The sequence below is a fragment of the Diplotaxodon limnothrissa genome, linkage group LG14 (genome assembly GCF_057381915.1).
Source record: "Diplotaxodon limnothrissa isolate DT_005_m linkage group LG14, D_limnothrissa_male_GT1.1, whole genome shotgun sequence".
Lineage (NCBI taxonomy): Eukaryota > Metazoa > Chordata > Actinopteri > Cichliformes > Cichlidae > Diplotaxodon > Diplotaxodon limnothrissa.
Window position 1 is genome coordinate 34,227,458 of NC_140609.1, and position 27,563 is coordinate 34,255,020.

A 27,563-nucleotide genomic window follows, 5' to 3' on the forward strand; every position below is an offset into this window, starting at 1 on the left:
AGCGATATTGTATTTCAAATTGTCTGTGTGTGTCTTGTGTAGGTTTGACATCACTTGTGCCGTTCAGTGTGTAATTTTGAAAGGGTTGTTTTTTTTTCTTTCTCCATACATTCCGTATTGGCTCTCTGGCGTGTAAAATACTGCAGTTCAATCATGCTTGTTAATTTTTAGTACAACTGTGTGCTTCTGGTTACAAACCAGGTAGAAGTAGCAGTGTAGTCTTATATGGAGAACAGCAAGGTGGTCCCTGGACTGACCACGTAGCATTCTTAGATCCCCCCCACCCCCGACTGACTTGGTTGGACGAACCGGTCATAGACACGTCAACCGTAAGGTCTTTCTTAAAGTGATGGAAAAAAAAATAGGTAGGCAAATGAAGTTCATCATAACTGCACCGGATAGTGACCGGGTTCACAACAAACAAAATGAAATATAGTAACATTATTTAGCGTTTATCTTTGCTATCTTGTAAATTAGGATTTGTGATGAATTGCCCGAATACGCATGCGCACTAAGTCGTGTAAGCGATGGCGACATTCCTGCTTTTTATGCGAGGAACAGGGTTGGATGGAAAGTTATCTCGATAAAACTGAGGGTTAGACAAACGTTATCGATACTTTGCATCGTCACAGTCGCTCGCTAGCTACTTCGACCGTTTTAAGGTGCTGTTAACGCGAGCCTGCGTCGTTCATGAGAAGACCGCATACTATCTTGCTAACTGTTAGCTAGGTAGCTTACGCTAGTATGTCACACTTTGCCTTGTCTTGTGTTTGTCTGGGTAGCTAGCAAGTTCTCATCAGCTTCAGGTTCTGCAGAAAGTTGCTGGTCATCCAAGGTTGCTGACGTTAAACATTTCGGGGAAGAGCTGCATAAGACTCATCACTGTGCATCGGCTTGTTCAGCAAGACTGCTGCTCTGCCAACTGACTGGGTGAGTAACGTTAGCTGCGCTTTTGGTAATAAGTCTTGTTTTGCTACAGCGAACAACATTGACGATATCATTTTAAGGAAGTCGAACTAACCTGTAAGGTTATTGTTTGTCAGTACGTTGGCTACAATAAGGCTGCAGTTAGATAACTATTAGCTATGATATAACGCTAAGCACACACACCTGTAGCCAAAGTAAACAGTCTCGGGTGCGAGATAGTTAACCTTGTTAAAGGAGCTAAAAAAAAAAATACCAACCGATACTGTGACATAAAATAGGAGCTTGTGCGTGTAGTTGACCGGCCAGGTAATGTTAAACGAGAGTCAACGACATTGCTACGTCAAATACTTTCAGTCAAAGGATAACCAGCTGTTACCCCGTGTGCAGATGTCTGGTACGAAAATAGTGCTACAGTTAAATTTACGCATTACAGTTGAGAAAAAACCAGCGCTATTAAACAACGACAAGAAATATCATTACCACAATTTTGTGTGGCTGATAATTAAAATGAAAAGCTAGTTCAAATCTTCAAGGTGTTTTCCCGTTTTCTCTAAAACTGCAACTGAAAAACAGCTGGTGTGTCCTTGTCAACTGCTCTGTAGCCACAAACAAATGTGAGGCACAATCAGGGCAACAACAGATGTAACATCTGTTATCTGTTGTTATTTCGATACAGATTTCTTGCAGCGCAACTATAACAGAAGTTACAGCTGTTTTCTAGTCGTAGGTGGTGACTACTGATAGGCTATAGTTCTGAAAGTTTCAGATAACTTTGTTAAAGAAAGAGGAGCAAAAAAGACTGAAGTATACATCTGTTCATATGTTACTGCTGTCACTGCATCTGTTTGATAATCAAAATCATAATGTTCCACTTACCACAATCAAATTTGGAAAATGTGTAATGAACTTTCAGATCATCTTTTCCCATACGAGGGGAAAAAAAAGAAATTTTGACTTTAACTGCGTAAATGGTGGGTGGTCAGAGGAAATATAAAGAATTGCCTGTCATTAGGGATTTCCCTTAGTTGCTTCTCATTTTACTGACCTCCAGGTAGCTGTTGTCACTGTGGTGCTGGCAAGTAATTTACAACTAGAATAAAATTACCAGACAACCTACCAGCTGGTTGCAGTGATTGGCTTGGAGGCCTCAGAGCCACACAAGTCTGGCATTCATCTAAAGCCTGCTAGTGTTACAAAAATTAACCACATGGCAATCTCTCATGGCTGTATAAATGGTTCTGCAGGCCTAGTTCATTGACCATCACACTGTAAACTGACTTTGTTGTTTGGGCTTAAGGAGGGGAGGGACTAAAGCGAACAGATAAGCCAGATCACAGTAAGGTTTAGGCACGCATGCGCCAGAGAGTAATTAAGTTCAAGGACACGTTACATTTCTTTCATGCTGTTCTGTTGCTTTACACGGGAATTTTATTAACCATGTAACGATTGTATACATTTTATTTACAGTTGGGAAATCCTCAGTGTATAACTTTGGTATTTTACTCCCGTGTCAGTGGAGTGTTGAATAAAAAATATTTTTGTTCTGTTTGTTTGTTCTGTATTGTTTTGTTGTTTTCCCTAGAAATTCTCACATGGTCTAACTTTATTATGCATTTTTTGAGTGTTAGAGTTTAGTAATTAATCACTGAATGGTCAGCTTTTGGGTATATTTGTTATGCAAGGGGTTTGTGTTTGCCAATGCAGTATACTGGAGGAGACAGATGAGAAGGGAATCTTTGAAAGAACAGATTAATGGTTTTTCTCTTTGCCATCATCCACTTTCTTTCTCCTCTCTCGTAGTCACTGTGTAAACCCTTCACAGCCCTGGTCTTATCTCAATGCTGATATGTGTCACATGATAAGTCATGTCCAAAACATTATACCATTGTACTTTCTTATCACATTGTGATGCAAATGATTTTAAATTCAATAATAGGCTCATTAGGTTTGTTCTGAATTTGCCTCTTTCCTTCTTTTCTTAACTAGTTAAGGTATTTAACGTCTGAGAAAAAATGGCATGTGGCACATTTAACCACTTTTTAGTATCACTCTTATTCATTTCTGCACCCTGTACCCTGCACATTTTTTTTGCTTTGTGTTGACAAACTATGTGTTATAGTACAGATGTACCGCTTTTGCGTATATCTTGGCTTTTGGTTTGATATTTGATAAAGGTGACTGATAAACGGACTCCTATATACCAGACTTCTGCTATTACTGAGTACTCAAAGTGCTTTTATGGTGCATTCATAGATCAACTGCATGCGTTTGTATTACTCATGTGAATCTGGTCTCATTGGAAGCCTACAAATATTTGCCTGTTATAGCCAATGGTTCAAGGATGACTATTAGGGCTGCTACAAACGATTATTTTGATAGTCAACTAGTCACCGATTATTTTTGCGATTAGTTGACTAATCAGATCATGCATCCATTGGACGTAAAACTTACAGCTTATTGCACCAGCATGCATCTGCTCTTATATAACTATCATTAGCTTACAGCTTTAAGTGTTTAAGCTATGTGCTAACTAAAAATAAAGACAAGATGATAGTTTATTAAATTTAAATGAAATTTGCAGATTGTTTCGGTGAAGTTTAATAAACTCAGCCGTCTGCTCCTTGCTATCTAAAATATAACAGGACACCGGAGTATATTCTCGAGCATCTCACACTTCTGATAATCAGTTGTCTGCTTGACGTTTATTCAGCTGTGTAAAAACTATAACTTTAATCTCAGCCAAACCGATTTACTCAGGAACAAATAAAATACTGAAAAAAGCCAAACAATAACATTTTTAAGTTATCTAAGTGACTTGTATATCATGTTTAACCTGAGTAGCGAAAGACGGCGGTGGGTTTGAAAACGATTTGCCGGGAGTCCGGTGTTCCCACCGGCTATAGTGAGCCTTGAACCCCGGCTAGCTTTCGAGCTGGTGGGTAACAGACTTCTCCGAAAATGTTGGAGCGCTTCTGAAAATATGTGGTGTCTTGATAAACTGAGCAGTTATTTGAAGCTTAAAGAGTCATATTTACATTCTCGCCTGAAAATATGTTAAACATTTATTTTGTGACCCAGAAAGAATAATAAGAGTAATATTAAAACTAACTAGCTGCTGCCATTGTTGGAAACTGAGCAGGGCCGCGCTATGAGTTCTGGGATAGGTTGGGCCACGAAGTATACACCCGACCCATCCTTCAAATCTGGGGAAATGAAGGGCGCATTTGTCAGAGTCTTCGAATTTGGACAGTTTTTGTCGTGTCGCTGTAACGTAATCGTCCTCCAAATGCGGGCACCGGAGGATGCGGCTCCTGAATTTGGACACAGCTACAATACCGGACACAGCTTCTTCTTCTTCTTCGAGGTTTAACGGCAGCTGGCATCCTTGTACATGCAGTGCTGCCATCTTATGTTTCAGTCCGTTATTACACTCTTAAATCCTACTACTTATTCCTGCGTCTTTTGGGATCCTACAAAGCTTCAAACGGCGCGTCGACTATTAAATTAGTCGTCAACGATTTTGATAGTCGACGTAATCGTGACTAGTCGACTAATTGTGGCAGCCCTAATGACCAATAGCTGGAAGCAAGTTACAGTAAGATATTTTAACAGCTTACTACAAAGTTTCTTAAGCCCTCCTTCTTTATAAAACTGAAGTTGAACCATAGAACTCCATTTGCCCTCAAATTCCAATGATAAGCTTATCCACAGTCCTTGAGAGAAGTCCAGCTGATGGTCTTTAGTGACACAGGATGATGCATATTTTTCATCTAATTTTGAAATATTTTAACTTGCATGAATTAGGATTCCTCTCCGTTCGTGTCACCCAGCACAGATTTATTTAAATTTGCTTCATTACATTGTTATTGTATGTATTCACGGTGCACGAAAATGCATAGTAAGAGGTCAACACACACACACACACACACACACACACAAGATATTCCTGATATCTGATTAAAAAGTTATTAAACGAGGAAAAAATCTGACTAGTTGGCTAGTGTGATGTAATTAAGTACTCAGTAAACAGCCAAAATTGAGCCTTTTGAAACGGATGAGGGTCAAATATTGGCTATACAAAGATTGTGTGTATATTTAAAAGCCATTTGAAACTGTTAGTCACATTTTCCAGTAATAAAATTGACTTTTAAATGTCACTGAAATGTGTGGCATTTTGTAACATGCACCAAATTGTACAAACATCATGGCGGATTATTTGTTTGCTGAATGGCTACCATTAACAGTGCCAACATCAGCAGTCACAGACCTAACGTCTTAGAATCAGTAAAGATGTAACTGGCATTGTACATTTAATAAAACAATAATTTCCTTAACCCAATACAATTTCTGGTACAGACTGTTAAGGACAACGTTTAAACATCACATACATAATTTATAAAGCTATTTTGGTCTTTGCACTTTAAGCACTTTGGTGTTCAGCATGTTGAACGCAGACTTGAGGAGGTGGTTATCGACCACCAACCTTGTGTGTGTGTGTATATACAGTTTCAGTGTGAATCATTGAACACTCTCTAATCAAGAGAAAGAAACAATAAAGACTGTAAAAACTTTTTAATTGCACGACATTTTTTACTCTGCATTTAGTCTTGGGTTTAGACAAGATGCCATCCTCAACTCACGCATCAGAGAAATATCTTTCAATAGAGTTTATGTTGCTGGAAGTGAGAAACGATGGATGTATCCAGAAATAAATTAAGCTTTGCACCAAATTGCCACTAGTTCATCTTAAGGCCACTCCTTAGGACATGTCTGTGTCTTAATTTACAAAATGTGTGTCAAGTGTTGTGATTTGACCCACTGTTTTGAGTTAGAGCTTGATTTGATGTCCCTAAACCTCTCAGCAAAGCAAAAATGAGCTTACTGAAAACACACTGAGCCACCATTGGCAAATTTATGCACATAGCAGGTCAAGTAATCAAGCTACCACAATAAACTTGATAAAATACTGCAAAATATTGTTTCTCCTTAGCAAACAGAAGGGAACTGTGTGTCTTTAGAGTAGTCACAGTTTTTGTCAAACGCCCCAAAAGTCAGAATCACTGGTGCTCATGAGAGTAGGTTAAGCAAGCTGTCAGTCGTGACTATCAATGAATGGTTTACATGGAGACATTAGAATATTAGAGTAATGAATATTCTTCATTTTGGACCAGACAGCCAATTCTGTCATTGCAAGGTAGTGTTGTTGTTTTTGTTTGTTTGTTTGTTTGTTTTTTAAATAATTGTCATCCCAAGTCAACTGTAGATGCTAAACTTGGTTGTTTAATGTTTTTTACAATGTGGCCAACATAGGCTATGTCCACACGTACCCGGGTATTTTTGAAAACGCAGATTTTTCTATGCGTTTGCACCTTTCGTCCACACGTAAACGGCATTTTCGGTCCGTTTTCAAAAATACCCGTGTACGTGTGGACGTAGCCATAGTTTAGCCCCTGTGTACATAAAAAAACAAAACAAAAAACAAACAAACAAAAAAAACCATGTCACTAGAAACTCCCGAAATGATCAGTGATAATCTTGACATAATTCAGAATTCAGTTAGTTTGATCTAATAACTAGGGGTGGGCGGTATAAATGATATCCGGTAGAAACGATATAAATTTGGCCAACAGTAGAGATTTTGACTATACCGCTCTACGGCGATAGCGCATGTTGATGGTGTCATCAAGCTGCGCCTGTTTTGGTCGAAAGCATTGCAGTGGCTGCAACATCATCTGCAAATTATGCCAGGCAACAGTCATAGCAAAGAGACGAAGGACTTCTGGAATATGGGGAAAGACAAAAACTGCGCTTCCTCCACTTCCCTACCATTGATTCATTAATGCTGAATTCTCTCGCAGCTGCTCTATTCCCATGTTGTTGCAGTATATTAATGACTAACCTCGTATTGTGGAGGGATTATCTCAGTTTTTCTCCTAACTGAAGTTTGGTCTGCTTACAGCATCCTGCCATGTGATTGCATTTGTCCCTAACCTCATGTTAACTTTGATCGAGTGGAAAAGGTTTAGCGTCCATCTTTCAGCTTCACTGTGCTAATGTTATGCTAACATAGGTGTTTTGCTAGTGATCACGTAGGACATCATTATATACCAGCTAGTCCAACTTCAGTAACCCTACAGAAGTCACTACAGACTCCTGACTACGGTAGCCGTAACGCTCTGGCAATCCATCAAGCGGTGCGGCTTCATAGCTTACCAAAGTCGTACTAAAACATTTTTGACAGATTTCTGCGCGCTGTGTACAACATAAAATTGGTTTGAGGTCAGTAAGCACAACCAGAATTCATACATAAGGCACACTGTCGATTTTTGAGAAAATTAAAGGATATTAAGTGTGCCTTATAGTGTGTAAAATACGTTATACAGAAGAAAAGAATATATATCGCGATATATATCGTTACCGCACATGCTTCAAATTATACTGTGATATGGATTTTAGGCCATATCGCCCAGCTCTACTAATAAGTCTTTAAAAGGTGACTGATGATTTGATTTGATCTAATTTATGAATGTGGGGACCCAGAAGGATCAACCCTGGTCCTTCATGCTTACTACTGTTTCTTCTGAGAAAGTTGCTATGCGTTTTCTGCAAGCTCAAAATTGTCAAGCATCTTGGTAGCTTATAAAGGTACCATGATTTCTTTATAGGCATCCAAAATGCCGGTTTTGATTTCTGTGATGGAGTTGCTTTCGTGACTTGTCAAGTAATGCCGTTGACAGTGGCATGCAGTCTGTTGACATCACATCTTCCGGTCAATTCAGCTTGCCCAGAAAACCCAGCCAAGTAGGTACTAAAAAAGTACTTGTTACCAGTTACTACCACTTAATGCAAGATCGCAAAAACCCAGTCAAGCTGAGTTGAGCCAGGACGAGTAGGTACTAGTGGAAAAGGACTAATAGTGTGTACAGACAGAGAGGAGAAAAAAGCTGCAGCCTGCAGACATTATAGGTAAATGTATTTCTCAGCACAGGCTGAATGACTCCCAAGACTTTAGATGTTGACGTCATAAACCTTTTTGGTACACTTTGTACATTTCCATTGATCACTCTGTCTTCGTTGCAGCAGTACCTCTTCAGTGGTGTGAATGAGGGAGACATGGCAGACCACACGCCACCTCTGGAGTCTGGCCAGCTTCTCAGCCCTGAACTCCCAATCCTGGCCTCACCACCACCCCCAGCCATGGTCAACGGGGAGGGCCCCCAGCAGGTACACTAATTTTTGTCCAGTATTAGTCACACTTACTGACTTAAGTCTGTTGGGCCCAAGTTCATTTCTGACAAAACTGCCTTGGGATTACATTTGAGGAAATTTGTTCTAAATGGTGCTTCTACTTTTATCTGTTGGCATTTAGGTGTTCAGGTGTAGAGCTGCTGTGAGTTTGATTTCATTTCAGGGCTAAAGGTGTTTCTTTGTGTGTGTTGGGAGGATTAGCTATTGTGTAATACTTGAGTCAGAGATATTGATGCCATTGATCGCACTACATAAATGAACTCCATCAGTGAAATTGAGAATTTTTCACTGGTGCACTTAAAGCACTTCTACGCAAGTAGTAACACTGGAGGCAGTGATGGTAATATTTTTGACCAGCATGGCAGAGACGCACTTCTGTGGGATTTTTACAGAATATCTACAGTCCAGCAGTGACTCCTGTGTCATGCAATAATAAATCCAAAAAGTGTTTGAAACCCTACATTTGTAGAGTTATTTACTATGGCTGACTGTTATATTTTATATGAAATTATATTTCTTTTTTTGCTTTTTTTTTTCTTTTTTTAGTAAGAAACTGTTATCAGATGAACTTAGATCCACCTCTTGTCAATTGCAATTTGTTTGAAGGCTTGTTTCAGATGCTAAACAAACTATACCGCTATAGTTCTTACTCAGTTCAGTATTGAAACAGCCAAAATGGGTTTTGCTGTGCTCACTTCATTTGCTCATTGAACAAATTTCACAGGCAAGAGGTGCCACTCCTCTCTCGGTTTTGATAGTTTTGCTATATATGTACAGGAAATGGATTGGACCCCACACCTGCCTCAATCATCTCTTGTCAGCATCAGGGTGAGATTGAGCGGTCCTGACAAGCCTCTGTGATATCCCTGTCATTTTGATGGTCACCAGTCCAATTTGTTTAAGTTTCCCCAACTTCCTGGGGGATGGCAGGGAATCCACAGTGATATCTTTTTGTCACTTCCCCAGTCTTATGCAGTTTGTCCTGATAAGACTTGCTAATATTAGCACTGCCTTACAAACATGCCTTTCTAGCCATTGCCGTCATTTTCCACAGTGGAAAAACCCTCACCTGAATCAGGCTTTGTTCAAACAGAGATCAAATTTTGCTTGCGGTGCTCAGCTATGGGTCTGTTGTCCTCAGGGAATTCGGTTACATTACCATCATCCACAAAGACCTTACCTGATTACCTGAACATGTTCTGTGTCAATGTTTAAACTGTTTAAAAATGTGAGGAAATAAAAAGCCACTTTTTCTGCCTGGTCTACATAATTACACCCCCTGCTCCTTGAAAATCACTTACATGTTACTTGCATATGAAAAACAAATACCAAAAATATGTAATTTTGTTTTGTTTAGTTGTTTAAAAAAAAATCTTACAGAGCCCTGTCAGAAGTTACATTAGAGTAAATGAAAATAAAACATGAATAAAATACAATAATGTAATCTTTACTCTCTGTTCACACACTAGTGGCGACAGAGCTTCCATGCAAGGTGTGGCATGCCATGGGGACTAACTTGGGGGCATGTTGCATGGCCAGGGGTTAACCAAATACCATTCACTACTTTATACAAAAACTGTTGTTTTCCATTTAATGTGACAATTTTATGTTTGGGCAGCACAATAGTGCAGTGCTTACCACAGCAAGGAAGTTCTGGATTTCTACTTCCTGTTCAGCCAGAGCCTTTCTGTGTTGAATTAGCATGTTCTCCCTGTACCGGCACAGTTTTCGCTTATGTACTCCAGGTCATCCACAGTCCTAAGCCATGCATGTTGAGTTGATTGGTGATTCTAAATTGTATGCAAGCAGTTTGTGGTTGTGTACCCTTTGGTAAACCTTATTTGGGTAGGTGGTTTGGAATGTGGATGAAGCTGTTGAAAGATGGCAGCAGAAATCAACATGGCACTTTTTTTTTCTTTTTTTTTTTTCTTTGCTTTCCCTACCATTTTCTTTCTGTTGTCAAAATTGGACCTTGTGTGGTAGTTACTGCTGAGTAACTGCTTTATTAATAGTATATTTAAAAAAACAAACACAATAAAAAAATAGATTTGGGTTGTGGATGAACATTTTTAACCAATAGCTTAAAAAATGACAAACTAAATATTGAGAACACAGTGCTGAAAATAGGAAATGTTCCACAAGGTAACCTTTTGGATAGCATCCATTATGTATGTGTTTTTCAATGAAAGGGTGACAAAACTGGATATTATGCGGCACATTTTCAAGGTCAACCTATTCCATCTATATCTATCATTTTTAGCAATGCTGTATGGGTACATGTCATGCTTGCATGGGTGTGTCATGCTTGCAGTGGGTTTCCTGCTGGTGATGTTCTACTGTTCTTTTTTTCCCTTTGAAGAGCAGATAGTGGTGGTTCACACACACAAAGCACTGTGGCGCCCAGAGCACAGCAACTACATGTAATTTATTTTAACTATGATTAATATCTATTGATTATTTTCAGTCAGTCCATCAATAGTTTCAACTTTTATATCAGTGCCCTCATACAAATTAATTTGTCTGCACACCCACCTTCAGTGTTGGTTTTTTTTTTATGACATTATCTGACCCTAATCTTTGCATTTTCATGTTATTTTTATCTTATTTTTGACCATTTGATAAACACAAATGTCAGAAACATTTAAAGTGCTATTTGTAGTCTTGATTCTTATCATTTTTGTGCTGGTGATTTTATTTTACTATAGTCTAAAATCTCTTTTGTGAGGGACCAAACATGTTTGTAGGTAAGAAAAACCCTTCTGGGGTTATTTGTTGTTGTGTTTTGTTTGTTTTAGTACATTGTGCAGATGACATGTGGCACAGTTTGTGGCCACCTGAAAATAATACTGGCATTTTGCAATATTTCATATAGGGGTTACAACCCATCATTGTTTGAGTGATGCTGTAAATCTAATGTGTGTAGTGTTGTGTCTGAGGAGGTGCATAAATATCATGACAGCTGCAGAGTGAGGAGCAGGAACCACTGGAGGGGTCTGGGCCCTGACAGAATGAGGCAGGACTGAGGTGACAGTGAAGAGGATTCACAGCGATGGCTGACCCCTTTATTTCTGACCTTTAAGTTAGAGAAGCTACAAGAACACTTCTTTCTTTCTTTGTTCTTGTTTTTGTTGTTGTTGTTTAGTTTTTTTTCCCCCTCTTTCGCCGGTCTTGGCTTGGTATTAACGCTCTATTGGACCAATTATTCTGACTCACAGAGGAAGCTGTTGTCTGGAGGTCATTACCTGAGATGATTCTATTTAAGAGATAACTTTGGCTACAGTGTGATTCACTGCTTCTTTCCATTTAAGCCCCCCCCCCCCCCCCCCCCTTTTTTTTTTCTGCTTTTGCCGTTTGGTTTGTAGCTAAATTGGTAACAGATGAATCAGTCTTTCTGTCAATGTTTAAGCCTAGCTAATGGCTTATGTACTTAGCTGTTGGCTGTGCTGATGGATATATGTTCTTTTTCTGTTCATTACTCCTTTTCATTAGACCTGCCATTTAATGTTTCTGTGCTCTTTGTGCTTATGTTCTTGTGTTTTGATGGATTTTAGGTCTGTTCGTAACCTAACAGATTGTAGGGAATTAGTATCAGTCCTTGGTACAGACGTCTTGCTGTGCAGTTTCTGTTAGAAAGCCTGCCAAGGAACCATCCAACCTTTTGGGAAATGTATATAATAGCTGCTTAATTCAAGACAAAGTAGCACATTTGAGAGAAGGCTTTGAAAGAACACTGAATGAAGAAATTGCTTTCACTTGTAGTCTGTGCAGATGCAGTCTTGTCAGTTTTCCATTTTTAACATGAGATGAGCTTTAAACATGAGAAGTCGACTTTGGTCAAGTGTAATACTCAGTATTAAATGGTAGATACAAAAACTGAAGCGGGGACATAGCCATGAGTCTGTGGTCTGCTTGTGGCTGTGTCTCATGCGTGGGCTACTGTTACTGTGGGATAGTGAGACCTCACTCCCAATTCAGCTGTCTCTAGTGTCGGCCAGACACAGGAGACAGGGCCTTGAATATGTGCCTCTCATAAGTTGCCAGAGGGCTTGAGATGTTGTGACAAAAATGCAACCCACTCTGCTTGTCTCCTGGTCAGCCACTGAATCATCTGTGAAGATGAAGGTGAGCCCACTATTTGTCAACTATTGTGAGGGGGTGAACAGTGCGTGACTCAGCAGTGTTTAGGACACTTTCCTCTAAGCTAGTAAGATGAACCACCATCACTGCTGCACCAGTATTCAGAAGAGACACAAGTACTAGTTAAGCATAGGCACAGTATTTCTGAGCTGAGAAAAAATATCCAGTTATCAGTGCAGATGATTTTCCTATTTGCCATTTGTGTATTTTGAAACCAGATACCAGAACAAGGGCTGGATCAGTTTGTAAAAACGTACACTCACCAACTAACATCCTGTAATTGACAAGCCGTTAGCCAAAGGTTAAATAGTAATAAGTTAAAAAGAAAAAAACACGACACTATTGTTTCAACATCACAACCACTAAGCCCCTGTTTTGTTGTGTTGTAATCTTATTTAGTCACTGCTTACCAAATGCCTTCCCTGTAAATTTTTTAAAAACTGCACCCCATTGTCAAATGTGTAGGCTATAAAAAAAAGAAAATATTACTGTGACTTCATAACCCTGGATTAAGTAAAGGTTTGGCCATGTTTTAAGAGACTACAAAGCTTTTGCAATAAACTGGCTGACAGACCTGTGGCATCATTCATCTTCCCCCTGCTACTGATGTGAAGAGACCCACTGCTTGACAGTTACTGCTGGTTGGAAGCTGACTCTTGGTTTTCACTTCACTGTCTACAAGCATTCGCCTTTGCGTCCTTTTTAAGATGCACAGGAAATCAGGCTTTGCCTTTCTGTAACTAGCATTTATTTAGATGTGGTGTTAACAATTTGGTGATAAGTTATATGGAGCTCATTACCTGCTGTGGTTTAAGAGGGCACAAGATGACTGCTGGCAGAGAGTTTGCAGACATCTGCAAGTTTTTGTTCTGCTTGCTTAACAGGTTTTTGATTAATTGCTTTCCTCTAGTTCTAGATTTTCTTGTACTTATGGCGAATGGGCATTGTTGGTGAGCTTCATTCTTTCCACTCTGGCCTTTGCTTTGAAGTATCTGCTGTGTGTGAAGAGCTTTGGCGCACCCTCATGCAGACATACAATGACACTTGACACACATTGCAGTGGTTACTGAAATAATTACAGCATTTTATCAAAACATGCTTTCAAATGCAAAAGCAAATTGCATGTTGACAACTACAGTTGATAAAGGTGTGGTAGGAAGTAATAACTAGATTTGTAGAAAAAAAAAGCTTTTTTGTTATTATGCACTAAAATGCCATAAGTAGTTTTTGTAGCAGAGATTCTGCCCCCTTTTTGACGACACTGAATTTGGCCGTTATGTCAGGGAAATAGGTGAAGCCAATCTTAGTCAATGGCCCCATTCGGAAATATGAAGACAAATCCCTTGGGTGATGTAATATGATACATTGTGCTCTTTAGGTATCTTGAGACAGTATTTTTTTTAAAAACAAAACAAAAAACAACCCAACAACAAAATGCATAAATATGTAGCAGGGTTTCTAAGGTAAATTTAAACTTTTAACTTTGGTTGTTTTTTGTTTTTGGTAGAAATCTAGAAGAAAACATGGGCAGTGGAAAAGAATAACACATGGATTTTAATGTGGCCAAAACTGTGAAACTACCTGGGCTTTCAACTGACCAAATAGTGACCAAGCTAGAAAATCTCAGCTAGGAAACAGACTTTGAGTCCAAGGACTGTTTTGATAGTGGAACAAAGTGCCTTCGCTTTAATGAGAGATTGCTTTGGAAGCAGTACACTCAGCACAGCACTTCACAAGTGTGGGCTATGTGGTAAAGTAGCCAGATGGAAAGTGCTCCTGAGTAGGGGAGAAAAAAAAACAAGCCAAAAGTAACAGGGCTGTGCATTACTTGCCTAGCACTAGTTTCACTGTCAAGCATGGTGGTAGAAGCATGGCAGTGATTTTCCTAAATATGTGATAAGAAAAGATGAGAGCCAGCTATTGAAAATCTCTCTTGACTATCATTATGCTGTTGACATCCTTTTTTTATTTGTAACTATGCACTCATTTCCCAGCCATTGTTGGAATTGGTTGAAAATTGACTCCAAACTATACGCAGCCCAGAACCTTTCCAGAAATGTAACTACATCTCAGAATGACGTAGTAAAGGATTTCCAGGCCCTATAAACATGGCAACTTGATTTCAACAACAAAATGTGCTATATTGTAATTGTGTTGAGCTATTATTGCTTTGCAGTAGCTTCAGTTAAAAAGACTATTTTAAATTTATTAGCTCCAGCTGGATTGAAATGCACATAGAATCTCTGGACAGTAACAGTTGACCCAGTAGTATTTGGAGGTGGAATAAAAGAGTGATGGAAAGATGTAAAACATGTGGGATATGTTAGATTTGTATTGTTGATTGTCATTTATGCTTAGAAATATTTACTTATATATGCTTAGAGTTTTGTAATTAGTTGTAGATTGGTAGAGGTTTTGATCCTTGATAGTCTGCAAACTTTGTGTGTATTGGACAGCACTTTGGGAGCATGAGAGGTCATACCGTGTCTTATTGTTTTATGGTAGGATTAACGTAGTTGCGTCTGTTCTAGTCTGAGTGCTTTTCTGTTTAGATGACCTGCTGGACTTCCTTACCGGGGGGGTCTAGTCTACCCTCTTCCTGACCAAGGATGTTTGACCCTTTGATCAGCAGTCCACACACACACACACACACACACACACACACACACACACGGTACTCTTTGTGTGTATGTAGACGTCATATGTTAATGAACTTATGCATATTCATGTAACCTCAATAAAAGAACAGTGGTACGGGAGAACGGACGAGACCAACTGGAGTCAAGCGGTTGTCCGGTTCTCTCCCGTGCACGAGAAACATGAAGAAGCTTGCCTACTTGTGTCTTGCTTTGCAGTGTAATTATATTGTCTTCAACGTTCCAGCGGATGGGTTCAAGCTACAAACCTATCAGGATATACTGTCATTTATTTTCAGTTGATTATTATTTGTAGGGATGTCATGATACCAGAAATTTAGTACATCGTATGAATAGAATTACATGGTTTTAGTACCAAAGAAAATGATCTTTGCATAGAATTACACTCCTTTATTTAAAAAGTCATTTCAAATCGTTGAGACTATGGCAGTCAGTAATTTAAAATGTTATCATTATATTGTGTTTACCATAGCTGGAGAGTAGCCTAATGTTACAGTTACATAGTGAGAATAGTCAAATCTTCAAGTCAGGCTGTCAAAATAAAAAAGAGGAAGAGAGAAAATCCAAATCAGCTTAAGAAACAAACTGTACTGTAATTTATTTGGGATTTTTGCAAAACGGTGATCCCAACAGTGCACCCATTTAAATAGAATGCATCATTATTTTGCTCTGATAGTACTGCTGGTATAATAGTTAAGTTGATCAGGTATAAATTGCCTTTGTCTGCATATAGAAGTCACTGGTGAATTACTTGAATTTTTTTGTTTTTCTTATTGTCTGCATACCAGCATTTCAGTTCAGTTAGCTAATTGCTCAATTCTTATTATTGGCCAATTAACTTTTTAAATATGTAGATTTTGAAAGGTAAAAGTCTTGAATTCACAAATTTCAAACACCAATTATCCCCTCCACTGAATTGTGAAATATTCATATGTAGTTTGAAAACGACAATAAAAAAAAAAGGTTGTCTGTTTTTTGTGCACTGTAATATAAATATATACTTGTATTTTTTTTTTTAATTGAAGTACAGATTAATATAGGTCAAAACCATTTAAAAGCTATTACTGTATATCATTTTATATAATGACTTAATGCAAAGCTCAAACACCCTGTCAGTCAGTAGTGTTTGGTCAGTATTGATGTGTGTTTAGAAAGGGATGATCTGATATCCTCGTGTTGGTGTTGTTCCCAGACCATCATGAAAATGTTGTTCCAGGTTCAACATTGCAAGTGACCAATCACATTGTTGTGACGTTATTCCTTTGCGCGCCAAGCCATTCGTGCATTTATGAAATTCCAATGTTGCAAGGACAATATCAATTCTGCTTACTGTTTATTAAAGGGTTACGGTTAGGGTTAGGGTCAGGGTCTGTTGATCGGCGGACAGAGGCGGTTTCACGCAGCTTAACTACAGTTTTTTGTTTTACGCCGGTTTTTCCCGAAGTCGCAAAAGTATGACGTCACAACATTCTGATTGGTCACTTGCAATGTTGATCCTGGAACAACATTTAGTATGATGATCTGGGAACAACACCAACACGAGGATATCAGATCAACCGTTTAGAAATATGATGAGGCATAAAGTAGAGAAATGAAAGCTAATTAACTTTGTAAACAAGATGCCAGTGGAAGCTGTTGTGTAAATGAGATGTATGAATCTGTATGACTGACTGTGTGCTTTGGTAATGCTTTGTAGTTGCTCTAATACATATAACAGATTATCCTCTCTAAATTAATGGCACAGAGAAGAAGACGGTTATTTACAACAGTATGAAAACCTCTTTAAATTATTTTATTTTTCAGGGTTTTTTTCCCCCCCCTATCCCCTTATGTAACGTTTCCAGGGTATCCTGGAGGGTGGAGAATCATTAAATTGGTTTGAATCATCATTGCACACGCAAGTGTATGCCATCAGCTGCAGGGAGACTGCGTTAGTTCCTGGCTAGTTCCGACACTGGCAGGATTTTTCCCTGTGTCATTTGGCTCCTGCTTCCTGTCCACCCAGCTGCTATCTCGCATCAACACACAGTAAACAATTAAGAGGAACAAATAGTGAGAAACCTGAACTCTGAGTCACCAACGGCAGAAAAACGTCAGAGCTAACAGCCACAAACACACAGAACAGCCCCATTCTCCTGGGTAATAAAACACAGCAGTGGCCACCTGTGTGACAGCGTGTGCGTACTGATCCTCAATCTCTTTGCATAGGGCTCATACTTGGATGCAGATCTTTATAGCAGTGAGAACAAGATATACTGCTTAACCTTTGGACACACTGGTTATATAAATTTGTGGCAGCTTAACTGAATTGTGTTGTTCCCTGTTGTGAATGTAACTGGGAAACCATTGCACATTACAGTGCTTAGTCATCTGTGTGAAAAGTAACCTTTGCAGCATCCTAGCACTTCTTCAGAGTCTGTCTACTTACAAATAAAGTCATCACGCTGTTGGTCTTTACTGCATCTGGACATTTAATACAGACAGCCAGCTTGGGTTGGAGATGGGCACAGAGGTTTTTGGAGCCAAGCAGTGACGTTGTGGATCTTTCTGCTTTGTTTTTTAAAAATAACTTTCTCCTTAATCTTTGTTGTTCTGCCATTGTCTGTGGTAGCACCTAGGCTGTGCTCAAATTATTAATTAATTCACTTGCACACTCATTCAATCACTATATAGTGTTGGCTGTATTGTAGGCTCACTAGGACATAACTGGAGACAATTGTTTATACATTTCAGACACTACATGTATGTACTGCTGCTGAGATTGTAGACCATGCGCACCTCAAACTTGCAACTAAAAAAGTAAAGTATGATGGAAACTGCAGGTGTAACTGCGTTATTATATAATAATAATAATAATAATACACTAATTATGAAAGAAAATTACCATTTCAAGTTGCAAATTGCAAATATTTCATAAGTAATCTACTTAAGTATGTATCACAAATGTATGTACAGTTTAGACTGAGCATTTAAAGTCTTGAATATGGCTCTCCTGTTTAAATCTGGCACCCAATGGGTGGGTAATATTTACAGTTGTATTTTTGAATGGCAAGACAAAGTTTTTGAATTCCCTGCTTATTTACTGAGTAGTACATTATATGGTCAGGCAGATATAGTCCTGCAAAAGCTTTCAAATTTGGCACGCTGATTGGGGCTAAATCGGGATCTTACAGACTTGGACACCCGTAAATGATCAGAACATAAGGTATTGTATTGTTATTGCTCGGATTTGGGCATCTTCACAGCATTCTTGCGCCATATTTTATTTTCATTCAACATCCCATTTTGAAAAAGCGTCACTGGACCTCTGGTTAACTGCTGAACTGCTTGAACCTGTCATTGCTGTTTGCAGCTATATTTGACAGTAGGATTTTAAGTTAAGCTTTACATCTGAGCTTCCTGGGGATGTAAGAGCTATGTTTGTGCATGACACGTGGCACTATCAAAAGAGGAACTTGTCTTATCTGAAAGTGATTTATCTTTTATGGTGTCGTTCCCCTGCCCCATTCTGCAAAGTCAGTTTATGCATTAAAAATGTTAGATGTAGTTATTCTCAAACTAGTAGTTTTTTTTTTTTTTTTTTTTCTGCTTCTTGTATATGTGGCAGGTTCTAAGGTCTCAAAAAAACGCACCAAATCCATTTGCTTGTTTCACTAATGGCAAGATGATGTTTTCAGTTTTGTTTTATTTTGTTTTAAATTCAGAGGATGATGAAGGATAAATGATTACAGATGAATAAGTAGATTTTGCCTTTTTGCGCTGTAGTGACTCTCCACTTAGTAAGCAGTTGTCCATAATTATTTTGTGTGGACACACAATAATGTCTACAAATTGCATGGTTGAATGACTGCAATATTTTAGATTAAAAAAATTAAAGGCAAGTGAAATCAAGCTGAAGGTTCACTATTCATATTTCACTTTGTGCTTTAGTCCATAACTGCCTGCAGGAAAAGGAAAAAGAATAAAGAAAAAAAAAATCCATAATTCAAAGAGTGTCAGCCTAATGATTATATCCATTTCTTTTTAGTGTGTGTGAACTGCATAAACTAAAGTTTACCTTTTGAAGTGTTTTTTATTTGATTTTGATGTTTTACAGTCTGTGTGATTTTTGTTTTGTGGAAGAGTTTGTTGTACTCTTTGTTCAGCAGTGTCAGTGACGCAGAATATTGGGTAACTTGACATACGCTGATCAAGTGATCAGCACTGTCGCTTTAAGGAACGATCCATTTGGAGTAAATGAGGACAGATGTTAGTAAAGCACTGAGTACTTGCAAGCTGTGTGCGTTGTGTCACTATACAAATAATCTCTCGGTTTTGTTTCATTTTTGCTGCTTTCTGATCTTTAAAGACAGCACAAATGACACGAGGCTGGAATTGTCACAAATGCAGGAGCTCTGCAGTTGAACTCCTACCACCTCATCTCCGCTCAAATTGATCGGAGTATTAAGAGGATGTACGGCATGTTGCTCTGTGAATGGGAGAGAGAGACAGGGAGAGTATGAGGGGGAGGGAGAGAAGGGAGGGCGAGGGAAAGGGACTGTAGCGTAGTCGTATATGTCAGCCTCAGAAGCTGCGTGGGTCGCTCAGCTCCCTCACGCCATTGTTGTTGTTGTTGTGAAAAAGAGAGAACAAAGGACTCCCCATGCTGTGGACCCCTTATACCTTTGCCGGCTCAGCTGTGCCATGATCACACCCTGATGGAATGCTCTTGAAATTAACCATATTAAGGAGCACAGCAGGCGTTAACTGAGCTGGCACGCAGTCAGTCACAGAGTCAAGAAGGGAACTGGAGAGGGAACTGAGGCATCATCTAAAGTCCTCCTTATTTTTGCTCCTGATTTCTTGGGCTCATCTGCCTCCTTTTCCGGAGAGTGGCTACTGCTGATAACGTTTCAATCCCTTCTGTGAAGGTTTGGCGTGGACATCGCTGTGGCTTATTTGTTGAAGGGGTTGCTGTGGATACTGACGGTAGGGAGGCTGCACTAGAGCCAGAGGCGAAAGTGAACAAGCCGCCTGCTGCAGAGAGAGACGCTGTTTGAGCAGATGCGGCTGAACCACGCTAAGCAAGCATGAGATTTATGAACTACTTTGTGTAAATGCTACGTCCAGTGCAAGAGACCGATCTCTATATTACTGCACTCCTCGCATCTTGTCAGTTTCTTCCTGGACTTTATGCAGGAGTTCATGGAAGTGGAGGATGTTAAAAGAAAACATCCAAGCCAGATGTGTTAGCATCGCAGGTCATGTGATTTCTCATGAGGGTTGGGTGAAATGGTGGAGGGTCTGATAGACCCTGGAGCATCTTTTCCTTTCTGTGACTGCGTGAACAGAGACGCTTGAATGAGAAAAAGCAATGCGGGCAACAGTAAGTAGCAGTCAAATCTTTCGCAAGCAAAATTTCCTTTGTTTGATTTTTATTGGCTGGCAGTGAATGTCACAGTATTGATTACAACAGTAATTTCCAGTGTAAAATTAAATGGGGGAGGAAATATCCTACAAAGCATATTTGCTTCAAATCAAAGAGAGTGTAAAACAAACATACACATGCAGCCGTCTCTGAAGTAGCGAGACTTTGATTCACTTAAACCTCCCTTGCCCCTCCCACCACCTCCATCATCTACGCTTGCTGCTGACGCTGCTTGTGTGGGTTTGTATGGACATATGAGGCTCTGTGTGGCAGGCAAAGGGCTCTTTCCTCTCCCTGCTGAGCACATGAATGGGAGCAGTGTCAGAGATGGAGGTGCTGATGATTTCAGTGCTTGAAGCGAACCATAGTCAAAGCCCTTTGCTAGAGGAGTGTAGATTCTATGACAGCGACTTCCACAAGAGTGAGGTAACTAGCTCCCACACACAGTGCCAGGCAACAAAAGCCTAGTTGCGCATGTTTCAGACTTTAAAAAGGCAAGTTAACGGAATAATCAGTTTGTGATCTTGATATTTTCATTTTCTAACCTAAGCTAACCTGTTATTTAATTGAAAGGAGAAAAATAATGATTGTTATAAACTTACAATAACACTTTGGATGCAGCTCTTAAAAGAAAGGTTATATTGTCAGAGACCTTGAAGGTGATTGGAAATGTCTTTACAGACCAAAGTGTGCTTTTTAGTTTGTGCTTTCTTGGTTGTTGTTTTTTTTTGCTTTTTTTTTTTTTTTTTTCCTGGTCTTTTGTAAATGACATAAGCAGTGTGACTCATTGTCGGCTACGTAGCTGTGTCTTTTCTTAATCAACAAATTTGTCTTTCCTGTACATTTGATTTAGCTGTGGCGAGAAACTGTTTTCCAGCAAATTATATTTTATATTATCATATTGGTTTTTGTATTTTTTTTTTTTAATACTTTTTTTTTCTTTTTTACGATTGTGGTTTTTACCTTTTTGACTTTCCTGAATTATACCTTCTTTAGGGTATGAGACGGTTTAATTATTTTAAAGTTATTCATTAAGCATGGCACTTTTGTAGGTCATTCAGTATGCCTTCACTGAAATGAGAGTTTGAAACTCATATTTTTCTGTTTGTCATCTTGTTTGCTTTCTCACAGGTAATCCTGGTGCAAGTAAACCCAGGTGAGGCCTTTACTATTCGACGAGAGGATGGTCAGTTTCAGTGTATCACAGGTAAGAAGAAGCGTTGATCTTTTTAGTCTAAATTTTTATCTGTGTTGTCTAATATGACATAACGTTCAGTTAAGTCAGTCTTAACTTTTTTTTTTTTTTTTTTTTTTACCTCACTGGATGTTTTTCACCCGTCTTTATTCATTAATGCATAGAGACAAAAAAAAAAAAAAAAACGTATTTTCTCAGTTCTGTTTTTTGCCTTTAAAAATTAGTTCATACAATGTCATCTGTTAATCTATTTTTGGAATACAATAGTTTCCCCAGCATTTTAAAGAGATAATTAGGCGTTGTGTTTGACTATGTGTTTTCTGCATAGATAACACGGCAACAGTATTAGATCAAGGTTTAATTTTCATCATAACCTTGTACATATGAATACATATAAAATGTTAAAGCTTCAAACTCATTCATTTGCAGCAGAAATCATCAACAGCTAATGAAAAATAAGGCACCTGCATGACTGTCACTCAACTGAAGAGCCTTTTCTGGCATTTGGTAGAGAAGGCGTGGCTGTCAGATAATCATATTAATCTTCACTCTGCATCACGTTTACAAAGAGAAAATGAAAGTTGAAATGTTTGGATAAACTTAGCCTTGGGAAAACTAGAGACCTAGAGGGGAGTAGGACAAAGGGAGATTAAGTTGAGCCTAAAGTCAAAGTTGGGCTGGTAAATCTGATCATTCTACTTGTATGTTCGTCATTTAAGTCATGGTGGTTGGTAGTGGTACATTTAACTGCTTCATATCTTAAAGCATGCATAATATTTTCCACCGTTACGTATGTAAATGGGGTGGAAAAATTACTATAGGAGGGGTTGTATTGAATTACAGGGTTGCAGTAGTGTTAATAAAGTGCTTGATGAGTGCGTTTTTTTTTTTTTTTTGTTGTTTTTTCTCAGGATATGGTAATCTGATTAACACAGATTCTGTTCTTGTCAGTTATTTCCTTTATGTGGAGTCATTCAGCTTGGTTTTTTCGCCTTGAAAGAGAGGAAGTTGGTGAGGATGCAGTGACGTATTTTTACTGAAAAAATATCAGAATGGTAGTCATGTGTCATAGCTCTCAGCTTGCTCAGTGCCATAATTGCACGTATAGTTTCAGTTACAACAGTGACTAGTTCAAAGAATGGCATATGACAAGATGTTTTTAAGACAAATATCTTTAAACGTGCTTAAAGGACAGATTCTTGTTCTGTAGTATGTGATGTACATGTGGTCATGCAAGCATTATTTAAGTGTGTTTTGTTTACTATAATCATTCCATCTGTCTTTAAAGTTAATAAGAGGCTTCAGCATTCTGAGACTGTTGAATCAAATGGGTATCTTCCAAAGGTACCGTGGTTTAAGTATGAAGTTCTTTATTTTCTTCATCTGGACACTGTTTTCCTTGTCAATATGGCAGCAAGAGGATAACATGAACAATTAGATGCCTACTGAAAAGCACAGTTAGTTTGGAAGGTATTCATTTGACTTGTCAAACTCAGACTGCTGAACGCTCCTATTACGTTTGCTGAACTTTAGAAGAGAGCTTTTTTTTAAAAAAATTTTTATATTTAATCAAAGCCTTCAGACTTTGTCCCTCATCACTTGAATTACACATAAGGAAGAGACCTGTGACCATTGTAAACGGGAGCAGTGATTAAAGCAAGCAAAACCGGTTTTGTGTACTCATACGATCACATGTACTGTTTTTAGAAGACTTAAAAATGAGTGAGCCTATTGTTTAACACAACAAACTAACAAAAAAGATGTTAACAAAATGTGCATTATTTATACGAATCTAGCATGAGAAATGCTTGATTACGCTCAGTTAATATGTAATTTTGTTCTCTTTATATTCTTCTCCCTCATCTCATTAAAAATCCATTGTCCTGATGAATGGTGCATCTGTAATCTATATATCATAATGTTAAAGAAAAATATGGCATAATTACAGTGTTTAGTAGAGGGCTTGGGGCAAAAGATGTTTGAGTAAGATGTGTTACTCATGCTTATTTGTCCTGATGGCATTTCCTTTTCCACAATTGTTGGTGATTACGCTGGCTTTGTGACAGCAACAATAAAGTCTAGCCCTAACGTGTTGCTGACAGTGTGAAGGAGGGGAAAAAAGTGCCAGCGTAGTTGTAGGAGGGAGCGTCGTGGTACCATAATTATAAATGATAAATTGTAGTTGCCCGGAGAAAACATTGATCTGAAAATGATTTGCTTTGTTTATGGCTTGGTACACGGGACATCCTGCCCTGTATTGACATTTCCTCGAGCTCATAGCCACTCTTGCGTTCTCTCTCTCCAATTGTGAATTTGATATGATAAGGAAAAAGATGTTAACATAGTGTGATTAATTTCTGATACCCTTTGTGACCCCATTAAAGGCATTCAGCATTGTAGGACACATTTAATGATTTCCATATAGACTGCTGCTTACTGTCTCATTGTGTCTGGGCCTTTTGTCTATACCATGTGGCATATAGAAATAACTATGAGATGACATGCCCCAGGGATCTATAGTTAAATGACAAAGGAGTTATAGAAAGTGATACTGCCCAGCCAGGAAGCCATAATACAGTGTGCTCACAGCAGGGGCTCTTCTCCCTACTCCTCTCTTCTGAGTTCTCACACCAGTCCCCCATTATGAGCTTAGTAAACCTTCCTAATAGGGAGCAAGCATGCATAGTTTCCATCAGAGGAGAAACAAGGAGCTGAGAGGTGCCACATAGATCAGTGTGACTGCTACTAACTGGCCTGTCACAGGGTGCACTCATCTCTCCGTGACGTGAATAGAGGGATGACTCACCGCTTGCAGTGCAAGGAGGGAGGAAGAAGTGTGTGTGTGTGTGTGTGTGTCTGTTTGTGCTTGCAGGCATGCATGCATGCATGTATGTGCTGGTTGATTGGGTTGTTTTTTGTTTTGTTTTCCCCCTCCCTTGTTTGTTCAGAACAACCCATACAACACAACAATATCTCTGTTCACTTAAGTGTTTAATGTGCACGTGTATGCTTCCATCTTTAACCCTGGTGTGTATGATGGTATCACAAAGCCAAAAGGATCTGGCTTACGCACTTTTTGCTTTATACGACATCATTTTGTGTGCTCATATATTCACATATTTTTAGCAGCTTAATGTGCACAATTTCTGTGTGTTAGGGCATGGCAGCCAGGTTAATAGGAACGCACAGTCTTGTTAAATGTCGTTTATAGAAGGCGTTTGCCTTTTTGCTAAGTTGGAGGCGGGACCTGAGATGATAGAATCTAATTGGAGTGGCCATTTACTGTGCTTGTGTTGGGTAACTTTCTTGCCACAAGGAGAGTGGACATGCCCTCACAGTTTCAGGCCAGCACTCCCTAATTTGGCTTTCTCTTTACCTACTTCTAGATGCCAAATCTAGACGTAGATGAAGAAAGCTGCATCACTGGAATCTGTAGCCACCTGATAAGCTTGGTGACAGATGAGGCAAGTCAGCTTCAGGACCACTAGGTTGATTAGATCCACTTCTTTATGTGATATAGCCTTGCGGTGATTCACCATCACTTTGGATGATTCAGTCGGTGGTTTATGGCATAAAGCTCTGTCTAGTTCTACAGGGCTTATTGAACCTGATAGTGATTTGCCATTTTTTTTCACAAAAAATCAGTCATTTTGGTATTGTGACGGGAAGCAAAAAATAGTGTGCACAGACCTTCATGTTACTGAGCAGACACACACCTTACTCAGTTTGATTATTCAGTCCTTCTGCTTACGTGTCCCTTATCTCCGCTGAGGCTGTCTCACAGCTATGAAACACTTCACTTCACTTCATTTCTGATGATCTGCAGGTGTCTTTAGTCTTTCTTTTTCCCTATTGAAGAAAGTTACATCTATCATATCCTGTGCCTTAAACTGTCTACACTGTATACTATGGTGTAGTCCGTTTTGAGACTGTTTTGATGACAATCTATGTTCAAGAAGTTCTACGAAAATAATTCCTATGATTTGAGTTTTTGGGGTTGAGTTAATTTGATCCACTTCACTTGCAGTATCATCAACTTGAATTTTTTGAGCTTGTTAGTGCATACTAACCTTCAGAAAAACTGTTTCAGATAGGCTACCCTAGAAAACTGTATGTATGTAACCATCACGTTTTTTTTCCCCCCAACAACAGGAAAAAAAAACATTAAATGAGAATTTCAAATATGGATTATACTTTTTCTGTCGCTGCTTAATTTTCCACCACCTCTTTAGGTGTAATTTATACTTCAGTGTTAAATCTATATGGAGTCTATGATGTAATCTACACTAGTGTCTACTGCTGTTGCTGAAATTTAAACTGGTGTGCCTGCACTTAGGCAGTTTGTCTCTTCAAATTAAAGCATTCTCCTCCTGTCTACCTGAAAAAATGGTGGCAGAAGAAGTGGCCGCTGGAAATGTTTAGAATGAAACAATGGTAATGAATGAACCCATCGTAATTGGTGCAACATTGGTCCAACGTTACTCAGTCTTCGACTGAGTAGCTAAGGCCATCATGAAACGGTTGCTGGTGGCACAGGCTACCAGCAACCAGTAGTCAGCCTATTATTTTAACTGGAAATAAACAGAAATTTGGATGAATTGCATCATTTAAAATTAAAACCCATGTGAACAGCTGTAGTTGGACTTCTTTTCATACACAACACCCTTTCCCAAACCACAGCCATCACATATGGTTTACAGGATTGGGCTGCAAACATCAAACACATTAGCACTATTTTTATGCTCATCACCTCCCCCACCTAACTCCAAGGACATGTACACAAACATGTGGATGCAGACAGTTCATTCACAGCTTCTGCAGTGAGTAGCTCTAAGAATGACTGAGCTTGTGAGTCATTCTCCCGCTGCTGCGTTGATACCAAGGGAAAGGGGTAAAGAGGATATGATGGGGGGGGTGTCAACTTAACCCCACCCTCCACCCCCGTTTAGGCAGTTGGGGGATGTCCATAGCAATAAGATGGTTGCATGTCTCTTAAGCTGTTTTTGTGTTTGGGAAATTATCATTTCAGACATCATAACTTTATGTCAGGAAACTGTTTTTAAAGTGGAATCTTTATTTCCTGAACATAGTCAGATAATTCATTATTTACAAAAAAGTGCCCCCTGTAGTCATGGCCCCTCTCTTGTTCTGGTTTAGTCTGGCTTACAGCAGTATAAGCCTCTGATGTTCTGTAATAAGCACAAGCATGAAGGTTACTGACTCCCTCCCTTCCTGTAAACGTCATTCATACCGGTGGGGGCTGCAAGACTCACACAGATGCCTTAACATTTTTAGGATATTCAGATTAACTTTACAAATACCCAAGAAAATGTCTATTTTTTTCTTAAAATGTTCAATTGTTTACAGCTTCCTCAAGTTCTGGTTTGCACAGTTCCCTCTCCTTTTTTTCTCCTCCTCTATCTGGATAGATTGGTGATGGTTGGATGCTAGCAGGCATATTTTGGATCAGCACTGTGTCTGAGGATGGGTGTACACATGCAGCCTTTGTAATCTGATAATAAAATGTTGCGCTTGCTATAAATTACTGCCTTCTTAATTTGATGAAAGATATTTCCCGCCTAAAAGAAAAATGCTATATCATGCAAAAAAGGGAACAATTTGCCACAGTGTCATCACTAAAAATTCAGGTTATGGTTTTAAGTTCTAATTATTACTTTTTGGGATTATTGACAGTTCAGTACTTCCTTTTCCCTTGCTTGGGTGTAATTATTATCCACTGTCAGTAAGTGTTCTTGCATCCCCTGCCTACCCTAACTCTCCTCTTTATTTGCTGATAGAGACAATTTATTAGCTCTAATTAATCAAGCCCACTTCATCTTTATAGGACCACAGTTCATCGTGTTGCCAGTGAGAGCTCATTGAGAGCGCCCATATGAAAATACTGACTGTTGTTCCCTCTGAATGCTTTCCTGGATTTTTACACTTGTCTCTTAACCCAAACAGACTCTATGTAGCTTATCTGCTTCTTTGT

The 27,563-nt window shown here is 39.0% G+C and overlaps 1 protein-coding gene across 3 annotated transcripts in view; it reads left to right on the forward strand.

The window, feature by feature from the left end:
- Nucleotides 1–433: 433 nt before the first annotated feature.
- The window catches only part of fndc3a (fibronectin type III domain containing 3A), a 46,804-nt gene continuing 19,674 nt past the window's right edge, over nucleotides 434–27,563 (forward strand). For 2 of the 3 annotated variants that reach the window (XM_085370947.1, XM_085370949.1), the window contains exons 1-3: nucleotides 434–930; nucleotides 8,008–8,151; nucleotides 21,508–21,583. In XM_085370947.1, coding sequence (XP_085227073.1) covers nucleotides 8,041–8,151; nucleotides 21,508–21,583 — 187 coding nt within the window. In that variant the 5' untranslated portion in view covers nucleotides 434–930; nucleotides 8,008–8,040. The remainder of the gene's footprint in view (nucleotides 931–8,007; nucleotides 8,152–21,507; nucleotides 21,584–27,563) is intronic. The other variant, XM_085370948.1, reaches the window with a different exon arrangement.